The sequence below is a fragment of the Fukomys damarensis genome, unplaced genomic scaffold, assembly GCF_012274545.1.
Source record: "Fukomys damarensis isolate Sample0158 unplaced genomic scaffold, DMR_v1.0_HiC HiC_scaffold_5, whole genome shotgun sequence".
In the NCBI taxonomy this organism is placed as follows: domain Eukaryota; kingdom Metazoa; phylum Chordata; class Mammalia; order Rodentia; family Bathyergidae; genus Fukomys; species Fukomys damarensis.
This window is the reverse complement of record NW_022900917.1, coordinates 55,755,088-55,773,097: the sequence shown is the minus strand read 5'-3', so window position 1 is coordinate 55,773,097 and position 18,010 is coordinate 55,755,088. Positions and strand designations below refer to the sequence as shown.

The 18,010-nt window shown below is 39.1% G+C and overlaps 2 protein-coding genes across 4 annotated transcripts in view; one reads left to right on the top strand and one right to left on the bottom strand.

The window, feature by feature from the left end:
* Atp6v1h (ATPase H+ transporting V1 subunit H) overlaps positions 1-1,225 on the bottom strand; it is a 114,922-nt gene extending 113,697 nt beyond the window's left edge. For 2 of the 3 annotated variants that reach the window (XM_010611100.3, XM_010611102.2), the window contains exon 1: positions 1,095-1,171. The gene's annotated coding sequence lies outside the window, so the exon portion shown is untranslated. Of the gene's footprint in view, positions 1-1,094 lie in introns of all 3 variants that reach the window. The other variant, XM_010611101.3, reaches the window with a different exon arrangement.
* Positions 1,226-11,289: 10,064 nt separating this feature from the next.
* Positions 11,290-18,010, top strand: part of Rgs20 (regulator of G protein signaling 20) — an 85,630-nt gene continuing 78,909 nt past the window's right edge. Inside the window, exons 1-2 of the mRNA XM_033760731.1 lie at positions 11,290-11,451; positions 17,174-17,181. Coding sequence (XP_033616622.1) covers positions 11,290-11,451; positions 17,174-17,181 — 170 coding nt within the window. The remainder of the gene's footprint in view (positions 11,452-17,173; positions 17,182-18,010) is intronic.

Below are 18,010 nucleotides of genomic sequence, written 5' to 3'. Positions count from 1 at the left end.
GGAATCCAGGTTTACATATGTGTACTAGGAAACTATTTTTTTTTTTTTTTTTGGTACTGGGATCGAACTCGGGTCCTTGCGCCTGTGAGGCAGGCAGCAGAACCACTGAGCTAAATCTCAGGCCCACTAGGAAACTATTTTAAGTGCATTTAATTAATTCAATTTTCCTCCTCTGACAGAAAAAATGCAAACCTGTATAATACAGATCGAGGCAATTACCGTACATAATGTTTACTAAGTATCATTTTGAAGTGACTCATTAAAAATTTTAAGTCCTAAAGTAATGCATTCATATTAAAATATGAAAAAGTGGGAACGTAATTCTCAGAAGATAGTGCTCTCCTTTTTGAACAAAAATTTATAATACTGTATGAAAATCAGTTTTGAGAAAATAATTTGGAACAAATACCTATTACAATGTAGGTACAGTCAACAAAATGGGAGTCTCGTCTGATGATGAGAACTTACAATAATGAGCTTTTAATTCATTTTCATTCCTAAACTTACAGATAAAAGCTTTAGCCTAATTGTTATCAAGACAAGAAACATAGGTCTCCTCCATTCGCAAAATACAAGTTCTTAGCCACCGCCACCACAAAAACAAAACAAAACCAAAAAAAAAGCCAAAATTATAACCAAAATTCCATTCGGAGTTCCCAATGACCTTCGTCGATCAGGAACTTAATCTCTGTTCTGAGGATTTGCTGCCTAAACAGGTAGTTTAAGGAGGACTGCCTGGGCCTGGTAAAAACAGGCTCCGTCTGGGACAGGCTGGAACTCTAGAAACAACCAGGCTCGGCCCCAGAGGTATCCCAAGACTATTAACCTAGTCCCTGAAGGGGTCGCAACCCGGGAGGCTAGGGCGCGTCCCAATCCTAGAGAAAGTATACTTTCTTCCCATCGCCCCGCACTATTCTGCCCACCTCTTCACGATCCTTCCCCCAGCTCCAAAGGCTGTGCTTCTTCAAAGACCTGGCTGAGGCCTTGAAGGAAGGAAATCTAGCGGTCCCCGGGCCTGAAGAGGACCGAGGGGGGCTACGGGGAGAAATCAGCATGCCCCAGGAAAGGTGGAGAAACCGCAAGGGTTGCCTCACCTGGTCAGGTGCCAGGACCGAAACAACCCTGGGGACCCTACAACGCACCGAGAGGAGGCAGGGTAGGCGCGGAGGTCAGGGCCGTCCAGGCCACAGCCAGTCTGGAGCGCCAAGTCAGAGCCAAGTTGGCGTCTCCTGCTGGGTCGAGGCTTGAGCTGCGGCGGAAGACTCGGAGGACAGAAGGTGAAGGAATCTCGCACCAAGCAGACGTTGAGAGCGGCACAGGCAGGAGGAAGCCGCAGCGGCCACAGAATGACAGGAGCGCCAGTCACGTGAGCCGAGGCACGTGAGCACCGCGGCAGGCGGAAAGCGGAAGCCGGGAGGGCCCAAAACAGGCGAACGAGGGGCGTGGCTCTGAGGAGGACCCTGTTAAGTGCTGGGCGCTGGAGGCTTCTAACCGCGACGTCAGTCCCGGAAAAACACAGCTCGCGACACAGCCCTCCTGCTGCAGAACACAGCCAGGACCTGCGCCTCCGATCACCGCTCTCCACCTGACGTAATTGAGGGCCTGAGTCTGGAAACCAAACCATACTTTTGGAAAGGTTAATGCAATGCCTTTAAATAGTTTGATTTTTGTTTATCCAATGCTAAAGCAAACCCCTTCTGAGTTGAGCACTCTGAAACTTGCGTTTCCTCTTTGCCCTTTGAAAATAGGTATATTCCCAGTCTTCCCAGTGTAAGTTCTAAGGGTTTGTTTTCCTCTACTTATACCCTGGGCAGGTCTTTTCCTGGTCTTAACCTATCTCCTCCCTTCAATACACTGATCAAGGCTCCACTGAGTTTTCAAGGGACCCTCTGAAGATCGTCAGGTTCTCTTGCTGTGCCCTCTTCCTCTCAGAGCTCTGCCCTGTGAACTGTAGCCTCTTTGGCCTCTCCAAACCCCCTACTCCATCTCCTCACCTCTGGGAGACACTAGACTCCACCTGAACCCCCTGCCCTAAGCCACAGACTGGACACTTTCTCCAAGCAGGAACTAGGGCTTCCACAGGGCTCATTTCATTTGTTTTCGTCCGTTGGGAATAACTGCCCTTTGTTGCTGATGCCCACTGTCTTCGGTACCATTTTTTTTCATAGACTTAGTTATATTTATTAGCTATTTCAACTGGAAAGGTGAAATAGATTACTGTTGTAATGTCTTGACAAGAAGTGGAAATTTGAGTGTTCTTCTGAAAGCAAATCTAAGGAAAAAAACGTTCATAAAGGGTGAAGCAGAAACATATATCAATAAAGCCCAAAGTTAAACAGAGGAAATGTTATTTTAAAAATCAGCAAAATACTCCTATGGTGCTTGCTGTCCCAGCTACTTGGAAGACTGAGGCAAGACCGTCTGGGCAGAACAGGAAACATATATCCCTGTCTCATTTTTTTAAGAAAGGGAAAAAAAAACAGCAAAATATTTCCTGCTCTACTTCCAAACCAAGAATCAAATGACAAGTTTTCATCAAAATGTATTCAGGTTCTTTATTCTCAAAACAGCTTTCCCTTGGTCATCCTCCAGAATTCTGCGTTTTCCCCTATTATCATTATTTTTAATTCATATGTAAGGAAACTCATTTCCACTATTGAGATACGAAATGTGTGTCTCAGTGCCTCTGATGTTGGAGAAAGTCCTCTTGCACTTTGCTGTAGTTTAGATGTTGAATGTCTCTCAGAGGGTCCTTGAGATGGTGCTTTTGGGAATTGCTCTGGACTTATAGAAGAGAAAGCATTATAGGAGATCCTCAGATCATTGGGCCTGTACTCTGGAAGAGAATTGTGGGATCCCAAACCCCTTTTTTTCCCTCTTTTACTTCCTGGCTGTGAGGTAAAGAGTTTTCTCTACCCCACTCCCTGTTATTGCTATCCAGCATATTTAACAAAGGCCCACGGTGGTGGATCTGCACAGTCTTGAACTAGAACCGCCAAAACTGTGAGCCAAAATAAACCTTTTCTCTTTATAAATTAATTATCTCAGGCATTTTACAGTGAGTACACAAAATTCATTTCGTGGTGGGTGCCATGAAGACAAAGAATAAAGGTCAAATTCTGCAATTTATAAAATATATTAGAAATTGTGAGATGTCAGGTACATCTAAAAATAAAAGAATTTGAACTCAGCACCTGCTACGCAAAATAACAAAATCTTCCTTACCACTTTCATTACTAATTTATAGTGGATATGAGATGAAATAGGATCATATTGGGATATATTTTGCAATAATGTTCAGAGTTTGCCAATAATACAAATGTAAAGTTTCTTTCTGTAAGTTTGAAAGCAAGACTGTTTACTTTTTCTTTTTTTTTTTTTTCTTGGGCGTTTACTTTTTCTTGATGCCAACCAGAATGAAGAGGTTAGTAAAATATATTTTGAGTAAAAGCAATATCTGAAGCTTATCTGGGAGTCTAAATAAAAAGCTAGTAATATATTAGACATGTTGAGTTTGAAATTCATATAAAATAACCAGAGGGCAAGAATCAATCTTTCTAGGGTTTAGGATGGACATGTAGACTGGAGATAGGATTTGAGTATCTTCAACGTGGAAGATTAAATTCATACCTTGAAAATGGATATTGTCAATCAGAAGAGTAAGAATTAAAAGAAGCTGAAGGAAGAATCCTGTGGAATATACCATATATAGGTTAGGAAGAGGAAAAAGAATGAAAAGCATTTTTCATATTGGCAGGAAAGCTATGTGTGTAACATTCACAACCTAAAAAGAGGGTTTCCAAACAGAGACCTGACTTACCAGAGATATCTGATTTACCATGTCAGACATATGCTGGTCACATTCAAAGGAAAACAGAAAAGAGCCCAATAAATACTCAGTCACTCCTGGCTTTGATGTCAGAAGTTCCAGGAAAGTACTGGAGACAATACAGGTTTGTAGTTTTTTTTTAAGGTCAAAGTTAGCAATGTGCTTTACACATGATTGAAGAGCTATTCATTTCATTTAACTTGCCTGATATGACTTTCAGTTCCTAAAGCCAGTCTTGTAACTTCTTTTATCTATTTCAAAGGACTAGTACCTGGCCTATTTTCACTCTTAAAATTTATGACCAGATTTTATAACAAGTTTGTTACTGTCTTCAACTAAAGTTATTTATTTACAGGGGAGGTTTCAAAATAAAGCAAGTGAAAAAAATCATGAACCATCTTACTTTATTCATTCAGAAGTTTCTCCTCAGGCAATGGAGGCTTTTACCCACTCATCTCATCACAGGAAATACCTCCCATTGTCCAGTTTGTTCTGATGGCAGAAAAGGGCCCAACATTCAGAATCCAGTGTATCCTCATCATCAAATTACTCTTCAGATACACTTTAAGATATAATAAAAAGTTAGGTACCATTTTACTGAATGACATTTAGTGTTGTTGGTAGATCTAGATATAACTCTTACCTGCTGCATGTCCTATGCTTATATTTTTATTGGCTAAAGAGAAAATAATAGACCCAAAAAGGAAAAATATCATGAGTAATTTTCATAATTAGATGAATTAATCCAAAATTAAACTTGGGATTCAGGTATTCTGATTTTGGTAAAATATCATTGGCATACATTTACATCAGAAATATGCGCTGTCATTTTAACATGTCATTCAACTCACTGGCCTTGTTGAATTGTAAGTCTGAGAAGAGATGGAAAAAATGTGTCATGTTTCTTTTAATTGGAATCTGAAAGTATATAAGTGATAGTATCAATGTGTTAAGAGGACAGATACTGTAAAGAAGAAATTAAAAACAGAAGGACTGAATTTATTTTTATTCTGAGAGGAAATATATTGAAAACTCAGAAATAAAAATAGTTTAAACCAGTGGTGGCAAACCTATGATACATGATCCACAGCGGGCTGTTTGTATCATTGAAAGCTCTGAAAGGTTTGCCATCACTGGAACAATTGATATAAAATTGACTTATATAGCTACTGTTATTGGTGTAATTGTCCCCCCACAGAAAATGTTCATGAAGTCCTAACATTGTATAGCACAGGACATGAATGTATTTGGACATAAGGTCATTAAAGATATAATTTAGTGGAAAGGAGGTCATTAGCTTGGGCTCTAATCCAAGATGACTGGTGCCATTAAAGAAGATGCAGTTATGACCCAGGCACTGGTGGAAAATATGTGCTGCCTCCCTATTGCCTATAGGACAAAACCCAGTATTCAATGTCCTCTGCAGGAAAAACCCAATAGCCTACAAAAGTGGTCACCTACCACTTTCATGGTACTCTGGTCGAGCCATTGCCACATGTTTCTGTTAGGTCTGATGGGCTCTGGGATGTGTCCTTTTTTCCCTTACATCTGTCCCCCTCCAGCAGTGCCCACAGGCTCTCCTCTGTCCATCACACCTCATCAAACAATCCGGGAGCAACACATGACCTCCCTATGGACTGTTTTTGCTATGACATTCAGTTGCTACATAATCTAAACCCTAAACACTTCTCTATATTTTAATATCATACAGCTATCAAAGTTTACATAGCTTCGCGAGCATTTATTCCACACACTTTGAGAATTTTCTGTGTGTCAGACTATATTAGGCATTAAAGATGCAATGTGAAATAAGATATGGTTTCACCCCTCAAAGCATTTTTGGCACTGTTAGTGAGTGTTATGCTTTGGATCTAAAAAGTCCTTCAAAGGCCATGTGCTGAAGGCTTGGTTGGATCACGAGGGCTGTACCTTCACCCGTGAATTAATCCATTGATGGACTCAGAATTTGGTGACATTATTGAGAGATGATATAAACTTATAAGGTGGAACCTAGTTAAAGGGAAGAACTCATGGGAGTATGATGCTGGAGACTATATCTTGTCCCCAGCCCCGCCTTCTAGTTCTAGGGCTCTATCTCTTCCTCCCTCTCTCCTTTTCTCCCTTCCATCTCCCATTCCCCCATATTCATCTCTCGTCTCTCTCCCTAGCTGCAATAAGTTGAGCAACCTCCTGCACCACATGCTGCCACCATCATTGTATTCAAGCTGATCACAGCAGAGCCAGCTGAGCAGGGGACTGAAACCTCCAGAACAGTGAACCAAAATGAGCATTTCCTCCTTTCAGTTATTACTCTCGGGTATTCTGTCACAACAGCAGAAGGCTGACTAATACAAGTAAAGAAAAATCCAAACTTTCATTATGTAATAAGCCTTATTAATCATCAATTATGAGTCAGAAACTATGCTAAACGGGGAATGAGAAAGAAACCTTGAGGCATGTAGTAGATCTTTGTCGTACTCTATGATCCATTGATAAGTTTTTCATATTGTAAGACATGGTATAATTTCAGCAGCAGAAGGACAGAGAAAGAGGACAAGAGAAAAAGGTTTAGGGCAATCAGTGCCTAACTCTGTGTGGCACTGATCCAAGAACACTTCCTAGAATGCTGGCAGCTGAGCTCAGGAAAGCTAGAGAATGCCTGTGTCCCACACTAGCAGAGGAGAGTCTTCACATATCACTGCCTTGACTGGACCTCTAGGAACCCCTCTAGGAACCCCTCCCTGCAGAACATGCTGGCCACATAATTCCATATTTGCAGAGAGAGGTTGGAGATGTCAGGGCAAACACTAAAGATGACAGATCAAGTGTTCTGTTGACTCTGAGCTTACCAATCTCAAGGGTTTAATTTTGTCTCTTTTTTAAAAATAAATGTTATTGTATCTATGCACAGTATAAAACATGGAGGTATTTTTCATTAATTACAATTTGACTATGAACTTGATGAATGAGAACAATAAAATAACATCTACCTAAATTGACTACAGTGAACAGCAAGGACCTGGCTTCCAACAGGCTAACATGTACAGACTCTTTTTTCTCTTGTCATCATTCCTTAAACAGTAAAATATAACAATTATTTAAATAGGATTTACCTTCTAATAGATATTATAAGTGATCTAGAGATTAAGTATGCAAAAGAATATGCATAGGTTATATGCAAATACTATACCATTTTATATAAGGAACTTGAGCATCTTCAGATTTTGGTACTTGAGGGTCCTGGAATAAATTCTTTGCATGAATATTGAGGGACAACAATACACATATTAGAATATAGATATATTTGAATATACGGCTGCAGGTAACAAAAAAGTTAACTCAAACTGGCTTGCATACTGAGGAAATTTATTATTTCACAGAATAGGAACACTAGAGTTAGGGCAAGTTTCATGATTGGTTGACTCAACCACTCAGTGATAGCATCAAAAATCCCTGATCCTTGCTTTATCTGCTTACTGTCATGTCCATTTAAAAAAAAAAGGCTATCCTATAGCAATGAAGGCTACATATATCCTCATTTATGTCTGACAAAAGAAGTTAACTTCTTAAATCTCATTCTTTTTGGAGGGTGTACCAGGGATCAAACTCAGGACCTTGGGCTTACAAGGTAGGCAACAGAACCTCTGAGCTAAATTCCCAACCCTTAGAGCTCATTCTTAAAAAGCAGAAAAACCTCTAGTTTTGCAATCTCCAGGATCCTTGCCTATTTGTTGTTGGTCTGAATCAATGGAGACATTGGTCCTCCTCAAGCAAGGAAGGTACGATTATAAGACCCAATGAATTCTCTGGACCACTGTAAATGATGGAGAATCTGAATGTGATGCTAAGCACTGAGAAGAAATGTAAGGGGAAAAAACATATTACACTTTGTGATGGTTGATTGATTGTGTCAGCATGAGTAAGAAATGCCCAACTAAATTGGATCTGCATAGCTCTGGGTGTGGCTGAGGGGATTTACTTATGACAGAAGACCCAGCCTGGGTAGGCCTGTCAACTGAGCGGTATAAAGGGGAAACAAAGAAAGAAGGCTCACTTCTATTTCTTTGGAGGAGCTCCAGTCTTCACCTTCACCTTGGACGTCATCTCCTGCCTTCCAGTGCAAACACTTCAGCCCCCTGACACGAACTCATACAGGACATTGCAGTGAGTTCTAGGCCTTCTTCAACCGGGTCCTTCAGATTTCGAGCAAGCGGACAGCCCTTTTGTACTTTTCCACACCTGACTCTGACTTGTAAGCCTATTTTGTAAATCCTTATATATTTGTATATGTTGCTTTAAATGTGTATCTCTAGTAAGCTCTGACTGATACACACTTGCCTTTTGTTTGCTTGCAATGTAATGTTCTTAATAATTCTGATTATCACAAGGCTTGCAATTTGATCAAGAGTCTGCATACTGACTTTTATACTCAAATGCACTTTTTTTTTTGTATAGGAATTGAACTCAGAACCTTGCTCTTGTGAGGCAGGAACGTTACCACTGAACTAAATCCTCAGCCCTCTAAATACACTTTTTTTAAAAATATCACATTTTTATGGATTCTATATATTTTCTATGCTTTCTTCTCCTAGTAATGTTCTCCTTTTTAATTATTTCCTGTTTTTCTAGTCCACACACTCTCAATGGGGACTATGAGGTAATACTGGCTTCACCACTCAAGGCATCAAAAATGAGCCCTATGGTAGGATCTTAAGTGGCATATATTATTAGCTCAAGCCTATTTGACAAACATTTACCCCTTAATATTTACATTCTCTTTTAGGGAAAAGTTAAATTAAATTTTTAATTTTAGTGTAATATTTCTCTTTGGGACTGGGATAACAATGAGGAAAAGACTTAAAAATGCTATTTTACACTAAGGAAAGGATTTTTTGCTATATTCACTTCTTAGGGTTACCATCACAAATTCTAATAAACTTGGAGCCCTTACAAAAAGAAAGAAAAAATTATTCTTTCTCAGTTCCAGAAATAGAAGGCCAAAGTCAAGCTGTGATCAGCACCATGCTTTGTCGCGAGACTGTGGGGAGAATCTGTTCCTTGAGCTTGCGGCTCTGTCACTCCACTCTCTACCTCTATGGCCACATTGCGTCCTCCTCTTCTGCCTTTCATGAGAACACTTGTCCTTAGGTTTTGGGCCACCTACCTAAGATAGGATAATATCAAGATCCTTAATTACATCTGCAAGGACCCTTTTCCAAATAAAGTACCAAGGATTTCATGTGGACTTATGGGAGGGCACCATTCATTCACTACCCTGACTGTACAGATCAAACCTTGGCAAAAGACAGAAAGGTGAGTATGACTAAGTTTTGGCTGGAAAGCTGCCTGACTCTCCAATTTTTTGAGGTCATGTGTCAGCCAGGGGTGAGTCTCAAGAGTTTATTATGCAGGCTATCGTGACCCCTCTGTGTCTATCATGAGCCCACTCTGTGTCTCTGGGTCTTGCAAACACAGAGTGTACTTTTGGTTTTGCTTTTATCCTTTTTTTTTTCTTTATTCAAGTTTGCGCTACAGAGCTCATTTGTCCTTTACCCCTTCATCTCTCACTTTTCAAAAACCTTTGGACACCATTTTTGGCTTGTCTTTTCCAATCATTTGTTCGAGACAGGAAGGACCTGGAATACTTTTAATAAGTAAGCTATTTCTAAAGAAAAAAAAAAGGGGGTCTGGGGGTTTAGTTCAGTGGTTCCTCTGCCTGCAAGGTCCTGAGTTCGATCCCTGCTAGGAAAGAGGAAAAAAAAAAGAATTTCTAATGTAAAATGTTCTAAACTGAATATGTTGCCCCAGTATTCAAATATTGAGACCCCCTAATCCACAATGTGACAGTATTAAGACATGGGGCTTTTGATAGATACTAGGATTAGATGAAGTCATGTTTGCATTATGGCATTTGTGCTCTTATAAAAGAAAAGGAACACGCTGGGCGTGGTGGTGCACACCTGTAATCCCAGCCCTTGGGAAGCTGAGGCAGGAGGGTCGCTGTGAGTTCGAGACCAGCCTGGGCTACATAGTAAGTTCCAGATCAGTCTCAACTACATAGTGAGACCCTGTCTCAAAAAAACCAAAAAAAAAAAGAAAGAAAAGGAACACACACACATACACACACACACACACAAAGGCAATGTGAGAATTTAGCAAGAAAGAAGTCATCTTCAAGCTACAAAGACAGTCTTCATCAGGACTTGACTTTGCTGGCACTCTGATCTCAGTATTTCAGCTTCCACAACTATGAGGCGATAAAGTTCTGTTGCTTAACCACCTACTCCTGATATTTTGTACAGGTATCTTGAGCAGATTAATTATGCAATATAAACAAAGCTTCTTAATCACCCCTTCAGAACAAAGTATGAATAACATCATTTACAACACAGAGAGACTAAGTTCCCTAGAGATAGAAATAGCTTGCAAAAGCAACCATGTATAATCCTTCTCTCCTTCATTCAGTTGGAGATCCATTTATGGAGTGTCTCAAATTTGTCAGGTACTCCAATTCCCTTTGGGATTTCTTTAGAGGAGCACAGAAACAGTCAGATAATTTTAATAAGTGCAGGAAGAGAGGTGCATCTAATGCTAGTCTGTGATGCTGGAAGAGGAAGCCAGTCCTGTTGCGCACAGAAAAGTGGAGTGGTCAGGGGGCTCCGTTCGACTCTCCCACTAATCCCAACAGGTGAGCAAATCAAGGAACAGGTGAAAGACACTACAGAGAGAAAGTGGGATTCTCAGCTACTGCACGAGCCCCTTCTTTCTACTTCTAAGACACATACAAATGAGGTCAGTTTTAAAATGAAATAGTTGACTTCCTGGCAGGTAAGTTTCAGGCCATGTTCCTGACAATGGGCCTGATCTGCTTACCATCTTGATAGGCCTCCTCACCCACAGATTGGCATGATGTCAGCTTTCATCAGTTTCCATGACGAAGCAGTCCTCTTTTCAGAGAGGGACTAAGAAAGACATAGAACAAAATAAGAAAGGGACAGTGAGCACTTAGGAGACTGTTTCATGGGTCTTCCAGGACTTTCTTAATCTGTTCACACTTACAACGAAGTATCACAGGCTGAGTGATTATAAACAACAGAAATTCATTTTCTTAATGTTATGGAAGTACAATATCAGGATGCCCCCATATCCCTCAAATCATTTCTTTCAGTTTTGATTTAGGAAGACTTTTGCAGTAGGACTACATTCCTACCTACAGAGGGCAGTCATAACACAACCAGACATTCGCTGGAAGAGGCTCTGCCTGGAATAGAATGCTAAGATCTGTGGATAAACTACTGGTCCACAAAACAGATAATCTTTCGGCTTTGATGAGTGTAATTTTTCAGGGCCCTACCAGACTCAGAGAGAGCTCAACATTAACCAGTCTAAGACAGTGGATCCTGAAGTCATGTTGATAAAGCCAGGTTAAGGGATTCGGTTGGGGCCTTTGTTGTGCAAACATGCCCAGCTTCTCACGAGACAACCACGAGCGCCTCCAGCACCATTTCTCCAGGTCATCCATGCAGAGATTTCAGCCCCTGTTCTTGGCAGAGAGATATTATGCAAACATTCACCAAGCCACAAACAGTAAAAGGGATCCCCAAGCTATAGCTGATGTCAAGGTAAGATCATCTCCACAATATCCACATTTCTTTCTTGGCAAAGAAAGAATATGAAGCCATACGACAACTTTAATGTCACTGCTCACGAAATCTTACTGAAGATTTATTGAGAATGTGTTTTGAGCCAACCCCAAGGAAAAAGTAGAACTTTGTTGACTGTTACTGGGTTTGTCCAATTTTCTCCAACCAAAACAGCTTCCCTTTTATAATTGCTTTTTTATTTGGGATTGGGGGGGGTGTTGGAGATTGATCCCAGGGTCTTGCACATGCTAAGCATGAATTCTACCACTAAGCCACATCCCTAGCCACTTTTTGTTTGTTTGTTTGCTTTAGAAGATAATATCTTAAAACTCAAAAACCTAGATGTAGATTTTATGGCTATTCACATGGGTGTTTTTTCTCTGACATAAATATATTTCATATTATAATGAAAGAAAATCACAAATTTCTTTCTACAAAAATTGCTACTGTAAAAAATTGATGAACTAATAGGAACATATGAAATTAAGGAGCAAAAGAGTGCTGTTTCTGAAGACTGAGTTATTTAAGGTGAATTTCAATATTAGTTTCTACCACTAGATAATTTTATTCCCAAAAAAAGTAATAACTTTCCTGTTTAATGCTATCTGTATCTTTGCAAAAGTACGATGTCAGTCTTAAATCCTCTTAACTATTAATAGAAGCATCTTTTGAAAGGTTATGTGGAGGGAGCTGGGCATATTTTAGAGTCTACTGAATAACGTGCAGAGCTCAAAATTCAATGCTGCAAAATTTTACCATACCTGTCCTGTTTCCTGTTCACACTGGAAAAAAAAAATCATCTGTCCCTATAGCATGGTTTATATCCTGATAATAACAATTTATTTGTAGACTCTCTTATTCTCTAGATCTCTCCTTTAATGCTATTTTAACCAATTGACACAGCAAATAAAAAGGTATTTTTTTAAAGTCATAGGAAGCCTTTTCTGAAGAAATGTTCTGACCTACACTTTTGAGCTTTTAGACATATAGGAACATATAACACGTGAACTTCCACACACCCCTACAATCACTCAAGCACTAGTTCTTTAGAAAACCAGAATGAAATGAGGAGTCCTTGATTAAGGGGCACATAAAAGTAGATAAAATATGCAAAAGACATTCCTAAAATGTAGAATTTAGAGGCTACTGACAGATATATGGACTGCTTCCAAGATTTAACTGTTGTGAATTGTGCTGTTGTAAACATGGATGTGCTTGTATCACTGCAATATGATTTTAACTCTTTCAGGAATATTCCTAGAAGGGGAATAACTGGGTCAAATGGAATTTCCACGTTGATTTCCACCGTGGTTGTACTAGTTAACATTCCCACCAGCAGCGTAGAAGGGTTTCTTTTCCCTGCAACCTCTCCAGTATTTTTTATTATTCGATTTCTTTATGATGGCCATTCTTTCCAGTGTAATCTCTGTTTTAATTTGCATTTCTCTAATAGCCACAGATATTGAGCATTTCTTCGTGTATTTGCTGGCCATTTGTAGGTCTGTAAGCTGTCTTCATTTTGCTTGCCCATTTCTTGAGTCTTTTATTACAGGGATCTAATTTTGGGGGGTTCTTTGTATATTCTGGATGTGCTATTTACACATAATAGAATACTCTTCTGCCATAAAAAAATAAACAAGTCGTTTGTAGAAAAATGGTGTGCTCACTTTGGCAGCATATATATTAAAATTTTAGGAAAATGGATGCACCTTGAGACGATAATAGTAAATGAAATAAATCAGATGCACAGGCTTAAATATCACACGGCTTCTCTTATATGAGAAACAGAGTAAAAATGAAGGGTAGATAATAAGAAGGAAGGAGAGAGATAGTTCTGAAAGGGGAAAGGGATCAAGAAATGGAGGGAAGGGGGAGTGAGGAAAGGGAAAGGGGTGAAAAATGAATTAAAATATGTTATGTAGGGGCTGGGGATTTAGCTCAGTGGTTCTGCCACCTGTCTCACCAGCACAAGGTCCCAAGTTTGATCCCTGGTACCAAAAAAAAAAAAAAAAAGATAAGTTATGTACATGTGCCAACTTCCCACAAGGAATGTAAATATTATGTGCCACACATATTTACTAATAAAATAAAATAAAAAGAATTTGGAAGCTTCTCTGAGGAAATAACAATAATTACAAACACACATGTATATATTTGTATATCTATACATTTCATATATAAATATACGATATATGAAAACATGTTGTATATGTATATATGTGTGTGTGTGTGTGTGTGTGTGTGTGTATTCGTTCAAATTTTGGATGCTCTAGGGGGTGTGCTTTAAGTGGAATCTAGGGGATGCTTTAAGTGGAATCACAGGAAAATGAAATGGGAAGGTATTAGGAACCAGCAGCACCTCTCCCCACAGCATCCTGCAGTCCACCTCACGCACTGGCATTGCCCAATCCAAGCTGCCTCCCTGACCTTGTTAACCCAAGTGAACAGCTTCTGGCCTGTAGGGAAGCAGATGGGGGGGGCGGCAAAGTAGCAGGGGTGACCCGGTTGAGTTGCTACTGGCCCTTTCACTGTTTTGCTTTTGCATTTGAATGTGAAAAGAAGAGACCTGTCCTCTTCTAGCAAATACAAGCACATTTTGATTCTAAGAATATAATTTAATCCTTACTGGATGCAAAACATTGGGCTAGGTGGTGCGGAGAATAAAGAGAAAGAAAGATGTATGCCCGCCCTCCTCTCTGTAGACTTATAATATATTGGGAATGATAAATATATTGTCATGTTATCAGAAAGACTCAAGTCGATAACATGGGATAATGTGGAATTACATTCTTTCAGTCAAAAAAATCAGTTAAAAATGTAAGGATGGATTATAATCAACATGGAGTAAAATAACTATAAATGGTTTAATGAAAGAAGGAAATGACTGATATCTAAGGTAGACATAAAATAATGTCTAAAAACACAAAGAGGCAGAAAAAGGGAACATGGCTAAAATGTGTTTGAATAATGAGGAGGCAGCAGTAAAACCCAAAATCCTCAACCTCAGCCTCATACCTTATACAAAAATTGATCCAAAGTAGATCATGGGCTTAAATGCAAAATTATATATAAAGCTATAAAACTCTTAGGGAAAAGTCTTTGTAACTTATGGATGGATGGATGAAGACTACTCAGACATCAAAAACATAGCCCATAAAAGAAAAAAAAATCAATAAATTAGAACTCATCACATCTTTTAAACCTTTTAGAAATAAAAATATTTTTAAATTTAAATTAAGTTTTGGGGATTTAGCTCAGTAGTTTTGCCACCTTCCTTGCAAGTGCAAGGTCCCAAGTTCAAACCCTGGTACTAAAAAAAAAAAAAAAAAAAAAAAAAAAAAAATTTTTGCTTTGCAAAGGACCCTATAATAAAAGATAAGCTATAGATTGCAAGAATATATTTGCAAATTCCTATCTACTAAAGCCCTTGATTCTAGGATAAAAATTTTTCAATATTAAAGAATAAAAACAATCCAACCAGAATATAGGCAAGATATATGAAGAGATACTTCATTGAAGAACATATATAGATGGCAAATAAATACACAGAAAAATAACCAAAATCACCAGCCACCAGGGAGAAACAAATTAAAACCACACTGAAAAATCATCACACACTTAGCAAAATTGCCAAAATGCAAAAAAAAAAAGTATTATTAAATACATAGAAGGGTTGAAACTGTAATAAAACAAAATACTGCAAACCATGAAGAGAAACCAAATCAATAACACATTACTTGGGGCTGAGGATTTAGCTCAGTGGTTCCACCACTTTCCTCGAAAGTGCAAAGTCCCGAGTTCAATCCCTGGTTCCAAAAGAAAGAAAAAAATTACTGGTAAGATATGTGATAGTGCACACACCCTGGTAAACAATTTACAGTTTCTTATAAAACTTTCCATGAGATTCTGCAATTTTATAATTAGACATTTACTCCAAAAAAATAAAAACATACTCACACAATAATGTCTGCAGTGGCTTTCTGCCAAAACCTAGAAACAATGTAAAAGCCATTCAAGGGATAAATGACTAAGCAAACTATGTTACATCCACACCATGAAATACTAAGAAGCCACTAGAAGAAATGAACAAATGGTGTAAAACAACTTGCATAGAACTCAAAGAAATGATAAGTGAAAAAAAATTAAATTACATTATACAGATATATATATATATATGTACATTTCCATTTATTCTTTTTTTTTTTTCATACCAGGGATCGAATTCCGGTCTTTGCATTTGCGAGGCAGGAAGCAGAACCACTGAGCTAAATCCCCAGCCCTCTATTTATTCTTTTTTAAGAGGCATGGAGGGATTTATTTAGGAAGAAATGTGTACACTCAAGAGTACATTATGGGCATTCAAAAATAAGGCACATTTTTTTCTAGACCTGGGAACATCTTTTCTTGAGGGGATGGGAACCTATTGATTCCATTTATTCTTGAACAAAATTACAGAAGTGGAGAACAGATTGGTGATTACCAAGATTAGGGATGACAGTGGGAGCATGGTAGATGGAACTACAAAGTTGTGTGCTTTAGAGAAAGCCTTGTGGAGATAGGGCCATTCAGGGTCTTGATTATAGTGGGGGTTACACAATTCTACACGTGTGATGAAACTGTACAAATACACAGAGCCACAGGCACTCCCACACATAAGGGCTTGTGATACTTGTGATATCTGAGTGAGATCTGTAAATGTACCAATGTCAGTGTCCTGCTTTTCATACTGTGCTACAGTTATGCAGCCTCCACTGGGGAAACTGGGCGAAGAGTGCGTGAAACAACCCTGTATATATTTGTTTGCACTTCCTGTGAATCTATTATTATCTTGAAATGAAAAGTTAAAGAAACAACACCAGACTCAGGTTAGCCTGATGTTGCTGACACAGTGATTGTTGTGGTTTTTCTGGTTGAGCATTCCATTTGGATCCCTGGCCAACTTTATTAATTTGGAGCACAGATGTCATCAGACCTGTTTTAGAGGTGAGATAACAAGTTTGAAAACAGCAGTGGTAACATAAGTGAAGTCAACCAAGCAGTGATGTTGATCTGGGTTTTCTAACTGATTTCAGTGCTACTTTGATAGCCTTGAAGTGATTTGGAAAATTAAACAGCAATTTCCTGGCCTTAATCCAGCCTCCTTGCATTCTGTAAGAATTCTCCCCAAACTATTTCAACGTGGGCAGTGAGTTTACCACAAAATAAACTGATGCCCCTGCACAGATATGCATACACACTCACACTCTTGTCTTCAGTTTTTTTTTCTCCATCAGGATTTTTGCTTCTTTTGAAGACAGGGAGTACAAATGAGAGGCAGGGTGTTCACTGAGCCCACAGAGAAGTCCACGGGAGAAATAGAAGGCATTACAGCCACAGTAGTGAAGACTCAGATCCCTACCAATTCAGACGTGTGTGTGTGTGTGTGTGTGTGTGTGCGCAAGCACATGTGCATGCGCGTGTGCATTCTACCTCAATAATAAATGTAATCAGAGCTCAGACAAGAGAGCTGTTTCCACAGAAGTATTTTTTTTTCAGGGCACTCCCACATCAATGCCCCTCTAAGCCTGGGTTTGAGGAGCTCTCCTGCTCCTGACGTGTGATTCCTTGAGCAACTGATCAAAGCATCTGCTCTGAGATTTTAAACAGTGAAAAGAGTAAACCAAATGTCAAGGCTGCAAAGGACAACTACAAAAAACGATAGAGCTTTGTGTGGTGGCAAGGACTGAGGAAGAAGTCAGGCAAAATATCTTAGTGAGAAAATGATTACCTTTGTGGTGTCCAATGCCTTAATTTAAATGTGTTCAGAACACAAAATTATTTCATCCTGTTTGTACTTGTAAAAGGGCGTTTTTGCTGATCAGAATAAAGTTGTTTCTTGTCCTTCTACAAGGCACTCTGGAAAGAATTCCACAGTCATTAGTTTAACACGAGGTATTCATGTACATTTCCTCTTTAGGAAAAGGCTCATTTGGAAGTGTGAATGATTCTATCTGCCAGCGTTAGTGTGCATAGGTTTTTTATTTTAGCGAGCATAGTTTTGGTAGCAGCTCCCAGGCATACTGCGGGGTCTTTCCAGGGGGCAAAGGTAGGATGGCTGGGCAGGCTCCTGACTCAGGGCCTTGGGCTCTCAATGAACCACACCTGTATGTATGTTTTCTTTGGATGGGGGCCATAAAGAAGACCTTGGGAAAAGTGAAAAATGCTCTTCAATTATTCATCCAGTAACTAATAGAAACAGGACAGTCTGCCTGCCAGGAAAAATAAGGCAAATAGAGCAAGGAGAGATGTTGGTCAAAGTGGCCATTAGGAGAAACAACTTCTAATGATCTGCTGCTCAGCATAGACACTATAAATAATAGTGAATTGCTTAATTCAGAATTGTAAAGGAGCTTCAAATACCAAAAATAATAAATAGGTAAGATGAAAGATATGTTGGCTTGATTTAATCTTTTGATAGTGTGTTCGTAGATCAAGAGAGCACATTATGTCTTATAAATGTATATGATTATTATTTGTCAATTAAAAATAGAATACAGGT